The 14,005-nt window shown below is 39.9% G+C and overlaps 1 protein-coding gene across 1 annotated transcript; it reads left to right on the forward strand.

Moving 5' to 3' along the window:
- Positions 1-497: 497 nt before the first annotated feature.
- LOC146469915 (uncharacterized) lies at positions 498-13,797 on the forward strand. Its single transcript, XM_085122755.1, has 7 exons — positions 498-1,273; positions 3,912-3,955; positions 5,089-7,448; positions 8,613-8,658; positions 9,366-9,608; positions 11,259-11,336; positions 11,959-13,797. Exons 1-7 carry the CDS (start codon positions 528-530, stop codon positions 12,150-12,152), a joined length of 3,711 nt encoding a protein of 1,236 aa, XP_084978881.1. The 5' UTR covers positions 498-527; the 3' UTR covers positions 12,153-13,797.
- Positions 13,798-14,005: the final 208 nt, after the last annotated feature.

The following is a 14,005-nucleotide window of genomic DNA, read 5'->3' on the forward strand; positions in this document are numbered from 1 at the left end:
TATGTTTCTGTGTCTATTCTTTTAAGGTGCCCTAAATTTTGCTATTGCAATGGATGACTTGTTTCATTGTTTAAACACTACAGCATACTACACATAGTCCATTACGCAACAAGTCCCTTCAACTAGTCCCCTTGTGTGTTATCTTTTACAATAGCTTGTGATTGATGATATTCTTGGCTTTACATATTTCATTGCAGGGTATGATTGAGTCTGCCAAAGTTGACTGTCTTAATCATGTCACTGCTTCTAGAGAGAGAAAAGTCCAGTTTACAGATTCATTGAAACTTGTCTTAGAACACCGCAAACAAAATACAAATCCACAATTCTACGAAGAAATGTGCAGACTTGTTTTAGAACTGCAAAGTCTTCTTGGAATGAAGGAGAAGACATTTGAAACCTTTTTTGATTACGGCATGTTCCTTTTTGCCCAAGGAAACTATTCCGGAGCTAGAAATGCCTTGGAAAATGCTCTTATGGGATTTAGGGCATTCAGCAAACCTTCCCTTACAGGCAAGTGCCACTTTCAGATGGGTGTCGTGCACTGTCACATGGAAAGCTTTCAAGAAGCTTTGACATCATTTCAAGAAGCTCTGGAATGCAACCAGATTATGGTTGGAAAGGGAAACATGTCAACTGCTATTTGCTACCACTGGCTGGGATATGTGTACCGGAGACAACATATCATGGATAAAGCCTTTGAAACACAGAGCAGAGCACTGAAAGAGATGGAAGAAAACACAGGGGACATTACAACGGGAAGCTTTATTAGTGACTCATGCTTCGAGTTAGGATGCATTTATCATGAGAAAGGACACTTGAAAAATGCTGTTGAGTTCCATCAAAGATCTTTATTGATACGTGAGGAGCGAGGTGCTGGTTTTAAGCGTAAGCTTCAGTCATATCTCTATCTTGCCAAGGTTTTGATGAGTGAGAGACTCAAAAGGCCTTGTGCATCTAATGAGTATGCCAAAATAACATCTGAAATTGTTTCTTTGCTCGACAAAGCTTTGACACTGTGTAAAGAACAATCCCAGTGTGGAAACTTATGTGAGAGATTTCCAGTTATCATTACTGCACACACATACCGACTAGCAAGCATTAGAGAACTTCTGTTGTTAGCACAGGAACTTTGTGCAAATCTTATCTCCAACGTAGCAGAAGGGAGCAAAGATGACAAACAGAAAAATGAGAATCTTATCAGAGAATTCAAGAAATTGATGAGGACAGTTTTGGATGAAAGTGAACTGCAAGAAACATCGTGTGGAGAGAGCAGGTACAGTGTAAATTTGTATGGCTGTTGTCAGTAGATGTTAGTTTTAAAAGACTTGGGTAAGGAGGTGGGGCTGGTACAATCATTACTAGTCTGACTGATCTCTGGTGAAAAACCCTTGAAATTAATTCTTCATTCTTTATTGACACCTTGCCTTCCAGGGCTTTTCTGGAATGCTGTATCCCCCCCCCCCCCCCTTTCCCACAAATGTTGCAGCTCTTCTATTTTTAGGTCTACATGTAGATTTTAACTGGTTCTCACCCTGGCTGTGACATGCTGTTTCTCCATATTTGTCGCCAACCATGTTTGTTTTTTTCGTTTTCCTTGTGATTTCAATTATGTTTTACACACGCCTTTTAAACAAGAAAAGTACAGTGTTGTGGGGCTCACGTAAATGCTAAATGAAATCTTCCCTGTATGGAAGACTAACCGTTTTAATAAGCCCTGCCAAACATAAGAATACTAACATACCCAGCCATTTTTAATGTATATCTTTCTTATATAATAGTTAATATATTTGGTTCTTGTTTTCCATTTCAATTGTTTTCTATTAGACTTGAACAAGGGAAACATAATAAGAATTAACCTGCTCATTTGCAAAATTTCAAACCAAACCTAAACTTAAAGCACAGTGGGAGAGTACTTGCCTCCCATCAATGTGGCCCGGGTTCAATTCCTGGACTCAGCATCATATGTGGGTTGAGTTTGTTCTTGGTTCTCGTCCCTTCTCTGAGGGTTTTTCTCCGAGTTCTCCAGTTTTCCTCCCTCCACAAAAACCAACATTTTCAAATTTCAAGTGGACCTGGAAACAGTGGATAGAAGAGCCACCTCATGGATTTCACTGAAATTCCCAATTGAGTTTGACACTTTTAGATATTTACATGTACATATATATTCTCCAGGCCAACTGGAAGAGTGTAAAAGACCTATTTTTAATACTTACGTGACACAAATTGCTGTCAGCGTCACATCAAAAAAATACTCTGCATACATGCATACTTCAGCAGCATTTTCCTTGGTATAATGACCTATAAAGTATGTATTTAAAAGTATAGGAAAACAAAGAAATTGTTTATATTCCTTGTTTGTACAGGTGTACATCTTCAAATTTGCCAACAAGATCTGGGAGTGGCAAACAAAGATTGAATCACAAAAAATAGTTCCAACAAAAGAAAAAAAAAGAAAACTGGCAAATCCCAAAACAAAGCTGATTCCATACAGAATGTTGACAAGTGGTTAAATAAGTTTATCATAGTTGACAGATGTATCTTTTTGGCCATTGACACAGGCATACTCGGAAATACGTATTTGTACAAAATCCAAGTTCTCCCAACACGAGTCAAACCCATGATCTTCTAAGTACTTGTTTGGATGCTCTACCACTGAGCTACAGTCTGAGAGTTGTGGGAGCTAAGGCCATTAAACTACATGCTCAATAGAACCATGCTAACTTGACAGCTCCCAAGGGAAACCAAAACTAGTTTGAGTTCGCGGGGCTGGTTTTGAATTTCAAGTATCCTGTCAATAATTAGTTTGTGTTAACCATAATTATATTTATTAAGTCAAAATAGAGCAAGTGAAACTACAGTGTATAAGTTGTGTTAGTTCGGTTTTATTGTTAATTAGTGTAGTTTTTTCTGTCGTTGTTTGTTGATAGTTATAACTCAAAAACCACCTAAACCTTTTAGTCACCTTAAATAAATTAATTTTGTTAGAGGTGGCTGTGAACCCATCCCAGTACATTTTTTTGTAAAACTTTGCAAAAAATTATCTTAACATGCTGATCATAGTTCCGTAACAAAAAATGTGGTCATTTCTTAGCTGTAACCACTTTAAGCTAAAACTAGGGGAGTTTTTAACAGGTTATGCTGTTTCTATGGTAACTTATTTTATTAAAAATGACCATAACTTGTTTACCAATGTTTAGGCATTTGCTTGACACCATTATTGTAGTATTTGGCTGATAAAGAGCTGTAGTAATAATTTATCTAATTGTAATTGCTGGGAAGAACTGGAAACTGCCGTGAACCTGACCTGACAATTCAACTTGGGAATTCTTTTCCATGAGAAATTAGATCTTCAGATTCCCTGAAGTCATTTAAGAGACAATTAAAGGACATGATTTGTTAGTCTGTTTAATTTTACTTCTTAAATTGTAATTAACACGTGTATTTGAAGTTTTGAAGTTTATTTGCCTTTCTTTCTGATATATATTTCCCACTGTGCATGTATGTTTAGCTATGTAGTTTCATATCTAAACTCCACCATTCAAAGCAAAATAATTTTCCCTGAATTATGGAGTCAAATTTACTTTTTAGGTATATTGTTATCTGTCGTAGCTATAAGTAACTCTTGGTTTTGTGCATGTGGAGCTTTGAATTTGTAGTTTTAGTTACATGTAATCGGGGTCATCTGGGAGAACAGTGCTTTATTTGATACTTAGGCTAGGTCCACGAGAGGATTAAGGTGGGGACAGCAAGTCTTTTGTGACTCACTTAGCTCACAGCTCATGCTATAATCCTCTCACGGCTGACTGTAATAGAGAGCTTGCTCGCAGGCTTTTAAATACTGACTGATGTTACTTGAATAAATAGAGCTTTTCATCATCATTACTAAAACAAATCTTATTCTTTTACTTTAGGGATGAGGTCCTACATCTGGCTGATGATCAAGAACGTGAACAAGGTGTGAAAGTGTCTTCAGATGAATCATATTAATATTAATGTTTTGGTCCTACAGGGTATCTGAGTTTTATCAGTCATCTTTTAGGTGATGGCAATACTTATACAGGTCATTTATTATAACATTATATTAAAATTGATTATTAATAAAGATCACTTGGTGTCACTGCAGTGCCAAATTTCACCAGTGATTTTCTCTCAACAAGCAAACTATTGCCAACAAGGGCATGTTTAAAATCTGTATGTGTTTCTATACAGTTCTCATTATCACTTTAATGAGTGCCTTTCTGTACTTCCAACATAATTATTCAACCAATAGACATTGACAATTTGATCAAGTTTTCAAAATGATGGACTTACATGCAGTTGAATCCATCTTTGAGCTATGACTTGTGGTGATGTATAAGGAAAAAAACCCGTTTCTGATTTTGCAAGCTGTGTTGCGAACCAGTGGGTTTCATGATTGTATTTGAGATGACATTACAAAGTAGTAATTGTTCAGTTTTCAAAGTTTTCCTTAGCACTGCTAGTAGTAAAGTTTTAAAAAGCTTTATTGTCGTGTCAATTCAAGTTAAGTTAATGACAATCCTACTGTTCACAGTGTAGCCGTAGTTTGGCTTGGTTATTTGTATACTTACGTTACTGATTGTGGGTCACGTGATGGCCACCAATTCTTACGCCTGTAGTGCAAGGTTGTGATCAAGGGCGACCTACACCATTTGCAATGTCTTACATGGTTGGTCAAGAGGACAAAAGAATGAACAACAGAACAATGCTCCCAACCCTAAAAAAACAATACAGCTGCAGGTTATCAGGGTCCAGTGAAAATAGAGTTTTTGCAGGGTGCAGGTCTACTGTGTGATCATGAATGTTTACAAAAAGACCCTTTCGTTAAATGTCCCGCTGAATCTCAGTTTCCTTGACAAAACGTCAACATTCATATTTGATCAATGGCGTGCACCAGCTTAACCTGTTTCCCCAGCTCGGGATCATTCAACATAAAATGTAATACAATGGCACTCTTTTTTTATGTTTTTATGTTTAACTTTTTTTGTTGTTGTTTGTTATTGTATTGTTCAATTATTTTTCATTTTTCCCTTTCTGTCTCTCAAACGTTTGAAATATTTTTCTTTGCAGTGGCTCCTCCAGAGATCAATTTGCGTGGCCGTTTGGCCTTGGAAGCCTACAACAAAGCCCTTACTGAAGGAAAGACTTGTGTGAAGAGGGTTCCAGTTATGTTGATTGGACAGGATCGCTCTGGAAAAACCAGCCTGAAGAAATCACTGAGGGGGAATCCCTTCAACCCAGACGAAGACAGCACTGTGGGGGTAGATGTTGATCCCTCGTACTTCCAAGTAACCACTGAGGTCTGGAAGGCGGGAGAGAAGGATCAAGTATCAAATTTTGAAGACGCAATTTCTTATGAGCATCATGCGGCTCGATTGGTCGTCGAACATTTGAAGGAGGACAAATGCATTCTTGAGGAAAGGGCCGCCGAGTCTGTGCAGATTGAAAACATTCCCCTGGTTGACACAGTCGCTCCAAGTGTCAATGTTAGCAGTGAGTTTAATGAGGCCTCTTTAGACGAGTCTAGTGCAAGTAGTCATGTCTTAGCTGAATTTCCTTCAGATGTCAAAGAAGCTGTGCTAAATGAGACGTCAGGAAATGACACAGAATCTGTTCAGTTGTCCAGAGTTCCAGATTCCGACACCGTTGCTCATCCTACAGAGAAGAACGAAAACGTTCACCCTCTCCCCTCAGCAAAGATACCAGATGAGATAGAAACCCTGATTACAAAGTTACTGCAGGAAGTCGACCAAGTGAAAGAAGAAGATATTTATTCCGTTCTATGGGATTTTGGCGGACAATCAGTGTACTATGTAACGCATCCGCTATTTCTTACCTCAAGAGCAATGTATTTGTTGGTTTACGACCTCAGCCGAGATCCTCACGAAAGAGCCAAACCTGTTATGAAGCAGGGGATATTCAAGCAAATTGAAGACAGCTTTGACACGAAAACTAACCTAAAGTATCTTGATTGTTGGATGAGTTCCATTGCTGCTCTCGCCAGTCAAGATGAGAACCACCCTGTACATTCAAGATCAAAATCAAAGTTGCTGCCAGAGAAACTTCCTCCTGTGTTCCTAGTCTGTACGCATGCGGATATACCTTTTGGTGGAGTGGATCCTTTTGTACTAGCTCGTGAGGTTTATGGTTCTTTACAGACCAAAGCGCACAGAGCGCAGTTGTACGGTGATGTGTTTGTGATGGATAACACTAAATCAGGCCTTGAATCGGAGTGTTCGGAAGTTACACGCCTCCGAGAAACAGTACTTGCTGTTGCTAAGGAGCTACCGCAGATGAAAGAGGTCATTCCAGTCAGGTGGATGAAATATGAGAAGGCGCTCCAAATCACTCGGGAGGCGGGTCATAAGTGGATTTATGTTGAACGAGCAAGACAAATCGCATCTGAAGTGTGCAAAATTGATGACGAGCAAGAGTTTGTGACATTGCTTAACTTGTTGCATGATCAGAGAATTTTGATACATTTTGATGACACACCTGAATTGAAGAAATTGGTTGTCTTGGACCCTCAGTGGTTAATTGATGTGTTCAAGAAAGTCATTACAGTGAAGCCTTATGACTACCAAGAGAAAGAGTTCACAGAACTGTGGCATAAACTTGAGACAACGGGAATCCTGGAAGAAACGCTATTGCGACATGTTTGGGGTCCTTTGTTAGACCAGCAAGAAACCTCTGAAAGCCTCATTGCAATCATGGAGAAATTCAGCTTGCTGTGTCCTTGGCCTTCATCAGATGCCTCATGCAGCAACCAGTACCTGGTGCCGTCCATGTTGATGTCGCATCCACCGCAAGACATCATCAAGTTGGTTACCTCAGCACAACTTCCTTCTCTTTTCGTTAAGTTTGAATCTGGGCAAGTTCCTCTAGGCTTGTTTCCTCGATTCATCTTGCAGTTCTTTCAATGGGGCAGAGATGAATTTTGGAGCGCAGTTGACCCTCAGTTGTATCGAAATTTTGCCAGGTTTTACACTTCTGGAGACGATGACTGCTCTGTTGTTCTTTTTTGTCATTCCTCATCCATTGAGGTTGTTGTTCACGGAGGAAATGTCAGTCCTGAATTAGCGGAAGGTCTGAACACCTCTGCCGATGCGTTTGAAGTGTCCTGTGCTCGAACTGTGTATAGACAGCTGGGTTTAATGCTTGAATGCATGCGCAAGGAGTTCTGTTGGTTGAGGAACATGAGGTATGAACTGTGCGTCATTTGCCCGGTCTGTTGCCAAAGAAGAGTAGTGAACTATTGCCGCACCCACCACAAACAGAGTTGTCAGAGAGACGAATGCATGCACTTCTGGTCCGAGTCTGAGCTGCGCAGTGCCAATCATTTCATTATTTGCACAAGGTCGGCTACTGCATTGAAAAACAAAGTACATGTCAACCAGTTTGCAGCTTGGTTTGCATTCCCGGATGAGCCGGTAAATAAACACACTTCATTTAAAACTTTATTGAATAGTTCGCTGGAATAATATAATTAGTTTAGTAGAACTTTCGAAAAGCAATGAATTACTGGTACAATATTCACTAGTGAACTCATTCAAAAGCAAAGAAAAGCTACCTTCAAAACATATAGAATACAACGTCAAATAGTCAAATCATTTGCCGTTCAAGACCGGCTAATCTTGAAGCATTAGTACATTCGTGTATTCGCTGGTTTAGGGACCGGTCATGTGGTCAGTGTCGGCTCTCCGGTGAGTAGCGCAACATTTTGTAGGTTGAGGAGTCTTGTTATCTCCAGTATTTCCTCAAGGCTGGAAAATTTGCTGTGAAAGTATAGTCTTAACAGAATGTTTTCATTGAGATGTTACTGACGCCAGACGATCTGTTGTTCAGTCACTTCAATGAGTTGACGATGATGAAGGGCAGTATAACCGCTACCTTCTATCTCGTATATACATATATGTGTGTCTATATAGTATCCTACGGATGCCACTGGTTAAGCTATCCCTTTTGAAGCTAAAGAGCCTATTGTAGGTTCAAGGCTGTTGCCTTACAGGAGCCCGGTAGCCTGGGGAACCGAAGAAAATACTCTGGGCTTTTTTTGTAGCAGCACCCAACACTTCACATGTTGGGCTCCTAAGTTTTCGGCCCAGTTTGGCCTTGTGGGCTCCTTGAAATTTCTCACTTAGGCAACGGTGTTGAGGTTACACTCAAACTTTACTGATCTCAAACTAACGCGTAATTACAGATTCTTTTACTTATTCAGGCAAAAACTAACGAAAGAAAAGTCCTACGTTTCGGCGACATCTTAGCGCCATTGTCAAGGGAAACTAAAATTAAATATGCGATTGCAAGAGTACTGAGAGTTCAGAGTCACTTATTTGCATAAGTTAGACAAAGACCTTAGCGCAAATAGAGTTTCCCTTGACAATGGCGCTAAGATGTCGCCGAAACGTAGGACTTTTCTTTCGTTAGTTTTTGCTTGTATATGTTTATCTAAATCATTGCTTTTACTTATTGTCGGTCATTTTGCCAATCTCAGTAGAATTACCCAAGGATGTTTTGATAATTGTAGAATGACTACTTTTCTACGTAAAAAAAAAACCAGCTTTTTATTTTGTTGTCTTGGTTATTTATCACAGATTGAGAAGGATGAACGAGATGGAAGACTTTTGCCTTCTAGTGAAGGTAATATTTCTGTTTCTTTAGTATTTCCTCTTAAATTGATCAAGAGATCAATCCAATAATCTTTGTAAAAATTCGTCAGTTGGGCGTTTCGCACTGAAGAAATCACATTTATCTGACATTTAGGTATCACATGGGCATAGTTGGCCGCGTTCTGACAAAAATTGAGCAATTGAAACATGATTTGTCAACCTGACAGGAGTAGTCCAAGGTTTCCTTCTCTGCGAAGTCCTTGATAGTTTGGTTTGTTTGTTTACTTTTTACAAATTTACCTATAATAGTGTAATCTGGCCCCTTATCTTTCCATTGTTATTTATTTCGCCATCACGCAGTGTTATTGCCTCTAACTTGAATTTTTCTTCTGAGGTAAAACACGTTTTCCATACCAGGCCATGCATGCATGTGTTTTACTGCGGCCACTTGTTCGAAAGCCGATTAACGTTAATCCACCATTAAACGTTAACTGAGGTTTTCAGCTCGCTCGTTAAAAATGTTTTTAAAATCTAATTTTAAGCCAAGGGTAAAGAAAAGTCAAACTGAGGAACAGAAAGCTTTATTGTTTAGTAATTAAAATTCTCGTTAATCCAGGATTAGCTTTATCGGGCCTTGAACAACTGGGCCCAGTATGTTACGTTATGCCAGGGCAAAACGTTATACAGTACAAAGAAGGCGACCTCAAGCAAAAGGTGTCTTCATCTTCTATTTTACAGCAAATGAAGACAAATCCTTGAGTCTATCCGGCAAGGTGTTGGAGTCGCTGTTGTCGCCGTCATGTGATCCAAGGGAGGTCGTTCGTCACCTGGAACAGAGTCTGCCGTTGAACCAAGCCTCCTTGGAGCATCCGGAGCCTAGGACAAAGAGATTGATCCGCTGCCTGACAATGAAGGCAAAACATTCAAACAGGCTTGATGTGGTCAAACACTTGAGGGAAATTACACCAGCTGGGACTACTGGTAAGCTTGGAATTCCTTAATGCATCCTCGCATGCACGTTGTACCTGTCTAGGTTATTCGTTCTTGTTTTTTTCTTTCTTTTTTACCCTAATGTGTTCTATCTCTTGCCTCAAACATCCTTGTGCTAGTCGCAGTGGTCAAAAATTCAATTCGTCTATGTTAGGTACCGTATTTACTCGAATAAGCGCCGCCCCCGAATAAGCGCCGCCCTCGATTAAGCGCCGCACATGGAGCGGAATGGTTAATAAGCGCCGCCCTCGAATAAGCGCCGCAGCTCCGGTGCGGCGCTTATTTGAGTATTTCCATAAAATGATAAAAATACACTGCAATCGCTGCAATGCGGTTCTAAGCCAGCAATGGAAATTAATTTTCATCAATAGTGATGTTTTTCAGTTCGAAGTGAGTATATCTTGATGCTCTTTCATTCAGTTCTCTCTTCAAAATGTTCGCGTTCTTCAGTTCTTGCGTGAAGGCTGTAAACTTCGCCGGTACGACAAGCCCAACCTCTCTCTTTCTCTTCCCTGTAACTGTTGCAGCAAGGAAATGTTTTGGCTTTGTGGTATGAGCCTTTTAATAAGCGCCGCCCTCAAATAAGCGCCGCCCTCGAATAAGCGCCGCACAGGAGACACGAACAATTAAATAAGCGCCGCGGCGCTTATTCGAGTAAATACGGTACTTTTCAAGTTTTGGTTTTTTAATCCGAGGTAAGGCACTTAACAGAAACTGGACGACTGTTAGAGGATGTATGTACTATAGCACACTCCACAATTTTACGTGAGTTGGTCTGACGTACTATATCAAAAGGTCTGAACTGTTGTGGAAACGGAGTGGGACTGGGAAGAGTCGTGCAAGGCCCTCGAGACATCCACCCTATTTCGTTTTTCACCGCGAGGTTAAAAATATTCTCAGCACACTGGATTATTTGCATGAATAAATCTGGAAACGAAATCGTAGAAAGAAAGACAGTGCTGTGTATTCATTACTACGGAAATGCATGAGGTTAAGTTACAAGTTAAAACTAAATGTATTTATCATGGGTTACGTAACCTCATTTTTGGGTGTTTGTGACACTTTGTCTCAATGCTTCATTAGCGGGGCGTCGGGTATATATATGCTGAGGCCTCGATTTGTATTCATTCGAGTCATACGACCGCACTCAGTTCGCCCTCTAAATTAAATACCCAATGACTATATTTTATCAAGTGGTTTATTTTTCAAGTCTTGGCTTGTCATGTTTTGCTTTTGCATTATTCTAGCTTATGCTTTGATTGTTATATTAGTGCTATACAGTTGTAATTTTGTTTTTCTTATATTTTGCGCCAAATTGTTTATGAATATACTGTTTGTAATTCATTTGATATTGAAGACATAATAAAGAGGGTCGTACACGGCTCGTGTTGACACGCCCCATAAATGGTTGCTTATTACATGATAAATGTTTTATATTCGGTTGAGCGGGTGAGCGAATTAGAATATAAAAAAGGTAAATAACGCTCACTGTTCACACGTAGCCCTTGTCTGCCCGCTGGACTGTAGGTGATCAGTCTCCAGGCTGCCTTGTTTCCTTGTGTTAATATTTCCCCTTCAGAATACTACGCTTTTCATTGCGGTTTCGTCTCTCTGATCTAACCACACAGCTTTTCCTTCCAGGTCCTTTGCTTCCTGGGAACCTAGATATTCGGAATATTCCTGTTCGCCAGATGAGAGAACTAACAATTGACTTGAGCAGTAAGTGTTAGAGTGTAGATCGTATTGACTTTCACAAACAATTATTTGGAACAACCGCCGTGTACTGATAGAAGGAAAAAATTATTTACTTCAACCTGAACGTACAGATAGCAGGAAGAACTTGTTTAAAGAAAGTAATATCTTCTTTCCTTCCAAAAAAATTAAAGTAAAATATCGCATTGATATTCCATTTACACTTTACTTCGGTTCAATTAGCGCTATCCTACTAACATGGAAAACGGTCGTGTGTTCTCCTCCCACACACCACCCTGTGATTATCCCTCTACCCCGGCCCAAGTAACGAAACTAGGAACATCGGAAACTATGGATTTACTAAAGAAAACATCTTCAAAGTTTATACACTGCCTTATTCAATAACGAAAGACACAACGTTCCTTGCTGTTCAGTTCAAGGTAATCCACCATATTCCGTCAACGAAAGCCTTCCTGGCGTTTTTTGTATCGTTCTGTAAAGCAAGACGATTAACGACTTTACATTAACAAGAGCAAAGTTCAAAAAGATTTTTGTTTTGTCCTATTCCGTGTACATGTAAATTTCATGTAGTTTGCACACGGGATTTATGAGCATTATGCAAATAAGTGCTTGCCTGTTTGTGTTGCAGGCGGAGAAGAGTGGAAATATGTCGCTGAGAGACTGGGCCTCACCCCAAAAGAGATACGTTACCTTGACAAGCGGACTTTGAACCCAAGTGACGCCGCATTGGCGTTCATTAGTCAGCGGTGCTACATTAATGTAGACGATTTGTACGATGTCCTGAACGACTGTCAGCTACCTGTGATGGCCGACCTTCTGTGAAAGGGGTCATCTCCTGTAGGAAACTTTCCTCGCGATCAGTAAGACATTCAAATATCTACCTGTCGAGGTAGTCTGCTCAAAAGAATTCATTCTAGATTGCATCTTCAGATGGTAAATGAGGATCTCGCTCGTGCAAACAGTAAAAAATATTCACTTTTTCACCAGGAAAGCTCGAGGAAAACAGGGAGCCTAGAGAAACAGAAAATGTCCAACGACTAAAACAAACAACCAAATATAGGTTAGGGTCAGTTATTGAAAGACAGTTTAGACGGTGTCTTACAAAGCCACGTTTTCAATTTTGCGACCAATCATATCTAAACATTGTCTGCTGCTGACGGTACGAAGAAGGCTTGCATCCCAAACTAGAAAACTATTTATCTACTAATTTTAAAACACTTATAACAGATTTGGAGGCCCACTGATTGTCTTTATTCGCGGCCTAAGTCAAACTTGTTTAAATAACTGGCCTTATGTGTTTATAATCCTGTGAATATTCCTTTGAAAGCGCGGAAAGGAGTTTTACATTTTGTTAGTGGCCAGCGCCAGAGCTGTGAAGAGACTAGGAGAATTTAGTTTAAAAAAATATATTAAATAATAATAATAAGAAGAAGAAGAAGAAGAAAATTAAATAATCTCTTTATTAACATATTCCAAGCAAATTGCTATTTACAAGTGAAACGTAGAAAAAAGAACTATTAAAACAATTCATTTCGATTAAAAAAGAGACTACTTTCAAGCACAACAGAGCTATTTTCCAGCACATTATTTAGAAAGAAAAAAACAAATGTCATAAAGTCATATCATGATCGTATTCTAACTAAACATTGTGTGGCTCTATGACTGAAAATTATGAAGTTTTTTCAATAACTTTTAGACACTCCTTCAAACCATTAGAACAAATGTCATCTGCGACTCTCTTGTATATGTCGACCAAAATTTAACTTGGGAATTTTTGGTGGTTCTTGTAAAATCACATACCCATTTTCGTCTCCAGAGTCTCCTGTCCCTCTTACCCGGCGGGGCCTTCGCACGAGGGAAAGGAGCAACTGGTCTTCGTGCCCAGCCTGGGGCGGCTAAGAGGACCAGGCGACTGTGGGGACGAGAACGTCACATACTTTGCAATTTGTACAAAGCCTGCTCACGCCTGAGCCTTCTACGCAGACTCTATGTGGGCTCGTCTCGCATTCCTCCCGTTTGTTGTAGGAGAGGAATGCGTGACAAGCCCAGGGTCTGCCTGAGAGGCTACTTACGCCTTGGGGGCAATTAAATCTTTAAGACGCAGTATTGTCTAGCATTCTCTTTATATTATCGCACACTGCTTTATTAAGCAGAGATATCAAGGAAGTATAGAAAATGAACAAGAAAGTTAAACGCCTTTCCGTTATAACTGATCATTCTCCCATCTAGCACTAAAAGAATCAATATTTAAAGCAGCGAGGATAATGTACATGTTGATATTTAGAGGATTTGTTATACCGTCCAATAAAACAATGAATGCATACAATAGTCTAGCGCCGTCACACTTTGACTATCGTTTCGTTGTAAAGGTGAACTATGGCAAAAGTTTCCAAGTAGCTTCAGGAGCAGCCAGCTTATCACCATTGCAATATCAGTAAAAAGCTCCGAGGATTGGGGAGCGCAAAAAATTAGAATCGAAAGCTATTTCCCACCCCCCCCCCCCCCCCAAAAAAAAAAACACATTCTGGGTCCGCTACTGCTCTTCTACTTTGGGTAACAAATGTCCTCTTCCGGTGGGCGTTGGTAGGTGAGCGCCAAAACTCTTATCTTCCTCGTCCTCGGTCATCTTCCCAGTCGTCAAAATAACATCTGAGCGGCCGGCTTTGAGGGAAACG

This window comes from Pavona decussata, unplaced genomic scaffold (genome assembly GCF_977016875.1).
Source record: "Pavona decussata unplaced genomic scaffold, jaPavDecu1.1 SCAFFOLD_115, whole genome shotgun sequence".
Lineage (NCBI taxonomy): Eukaryota > Metazoa > Cnidaria > Anthozoa > Scleractinia > Agariciidae > Pavona > Pavona decussata.

Coding starts and splice junctions, on each gene's coding strand:
- LOC146469915 (XM_085122755.1), top strand. CDS start 528: ATGGGTGTCGTGCACTGTCACATGGAAAGCTTTCAAGAAGCTTTGACA. Junction 8,659..9,365: donor ACTTTTGCCTTCTAGTGAAG/GTAATATTTCTG, acceptor TCTATTTTACAG/CAAATGAAGACAAATCCTTG. Junction 11,337..11,958: donor ACTAACAATTGACTTGAGCA/GTAAGTGTTAGA, acceptor TTTGTGTTGCAG/GCGGAGAAGAGTGGAAATAT.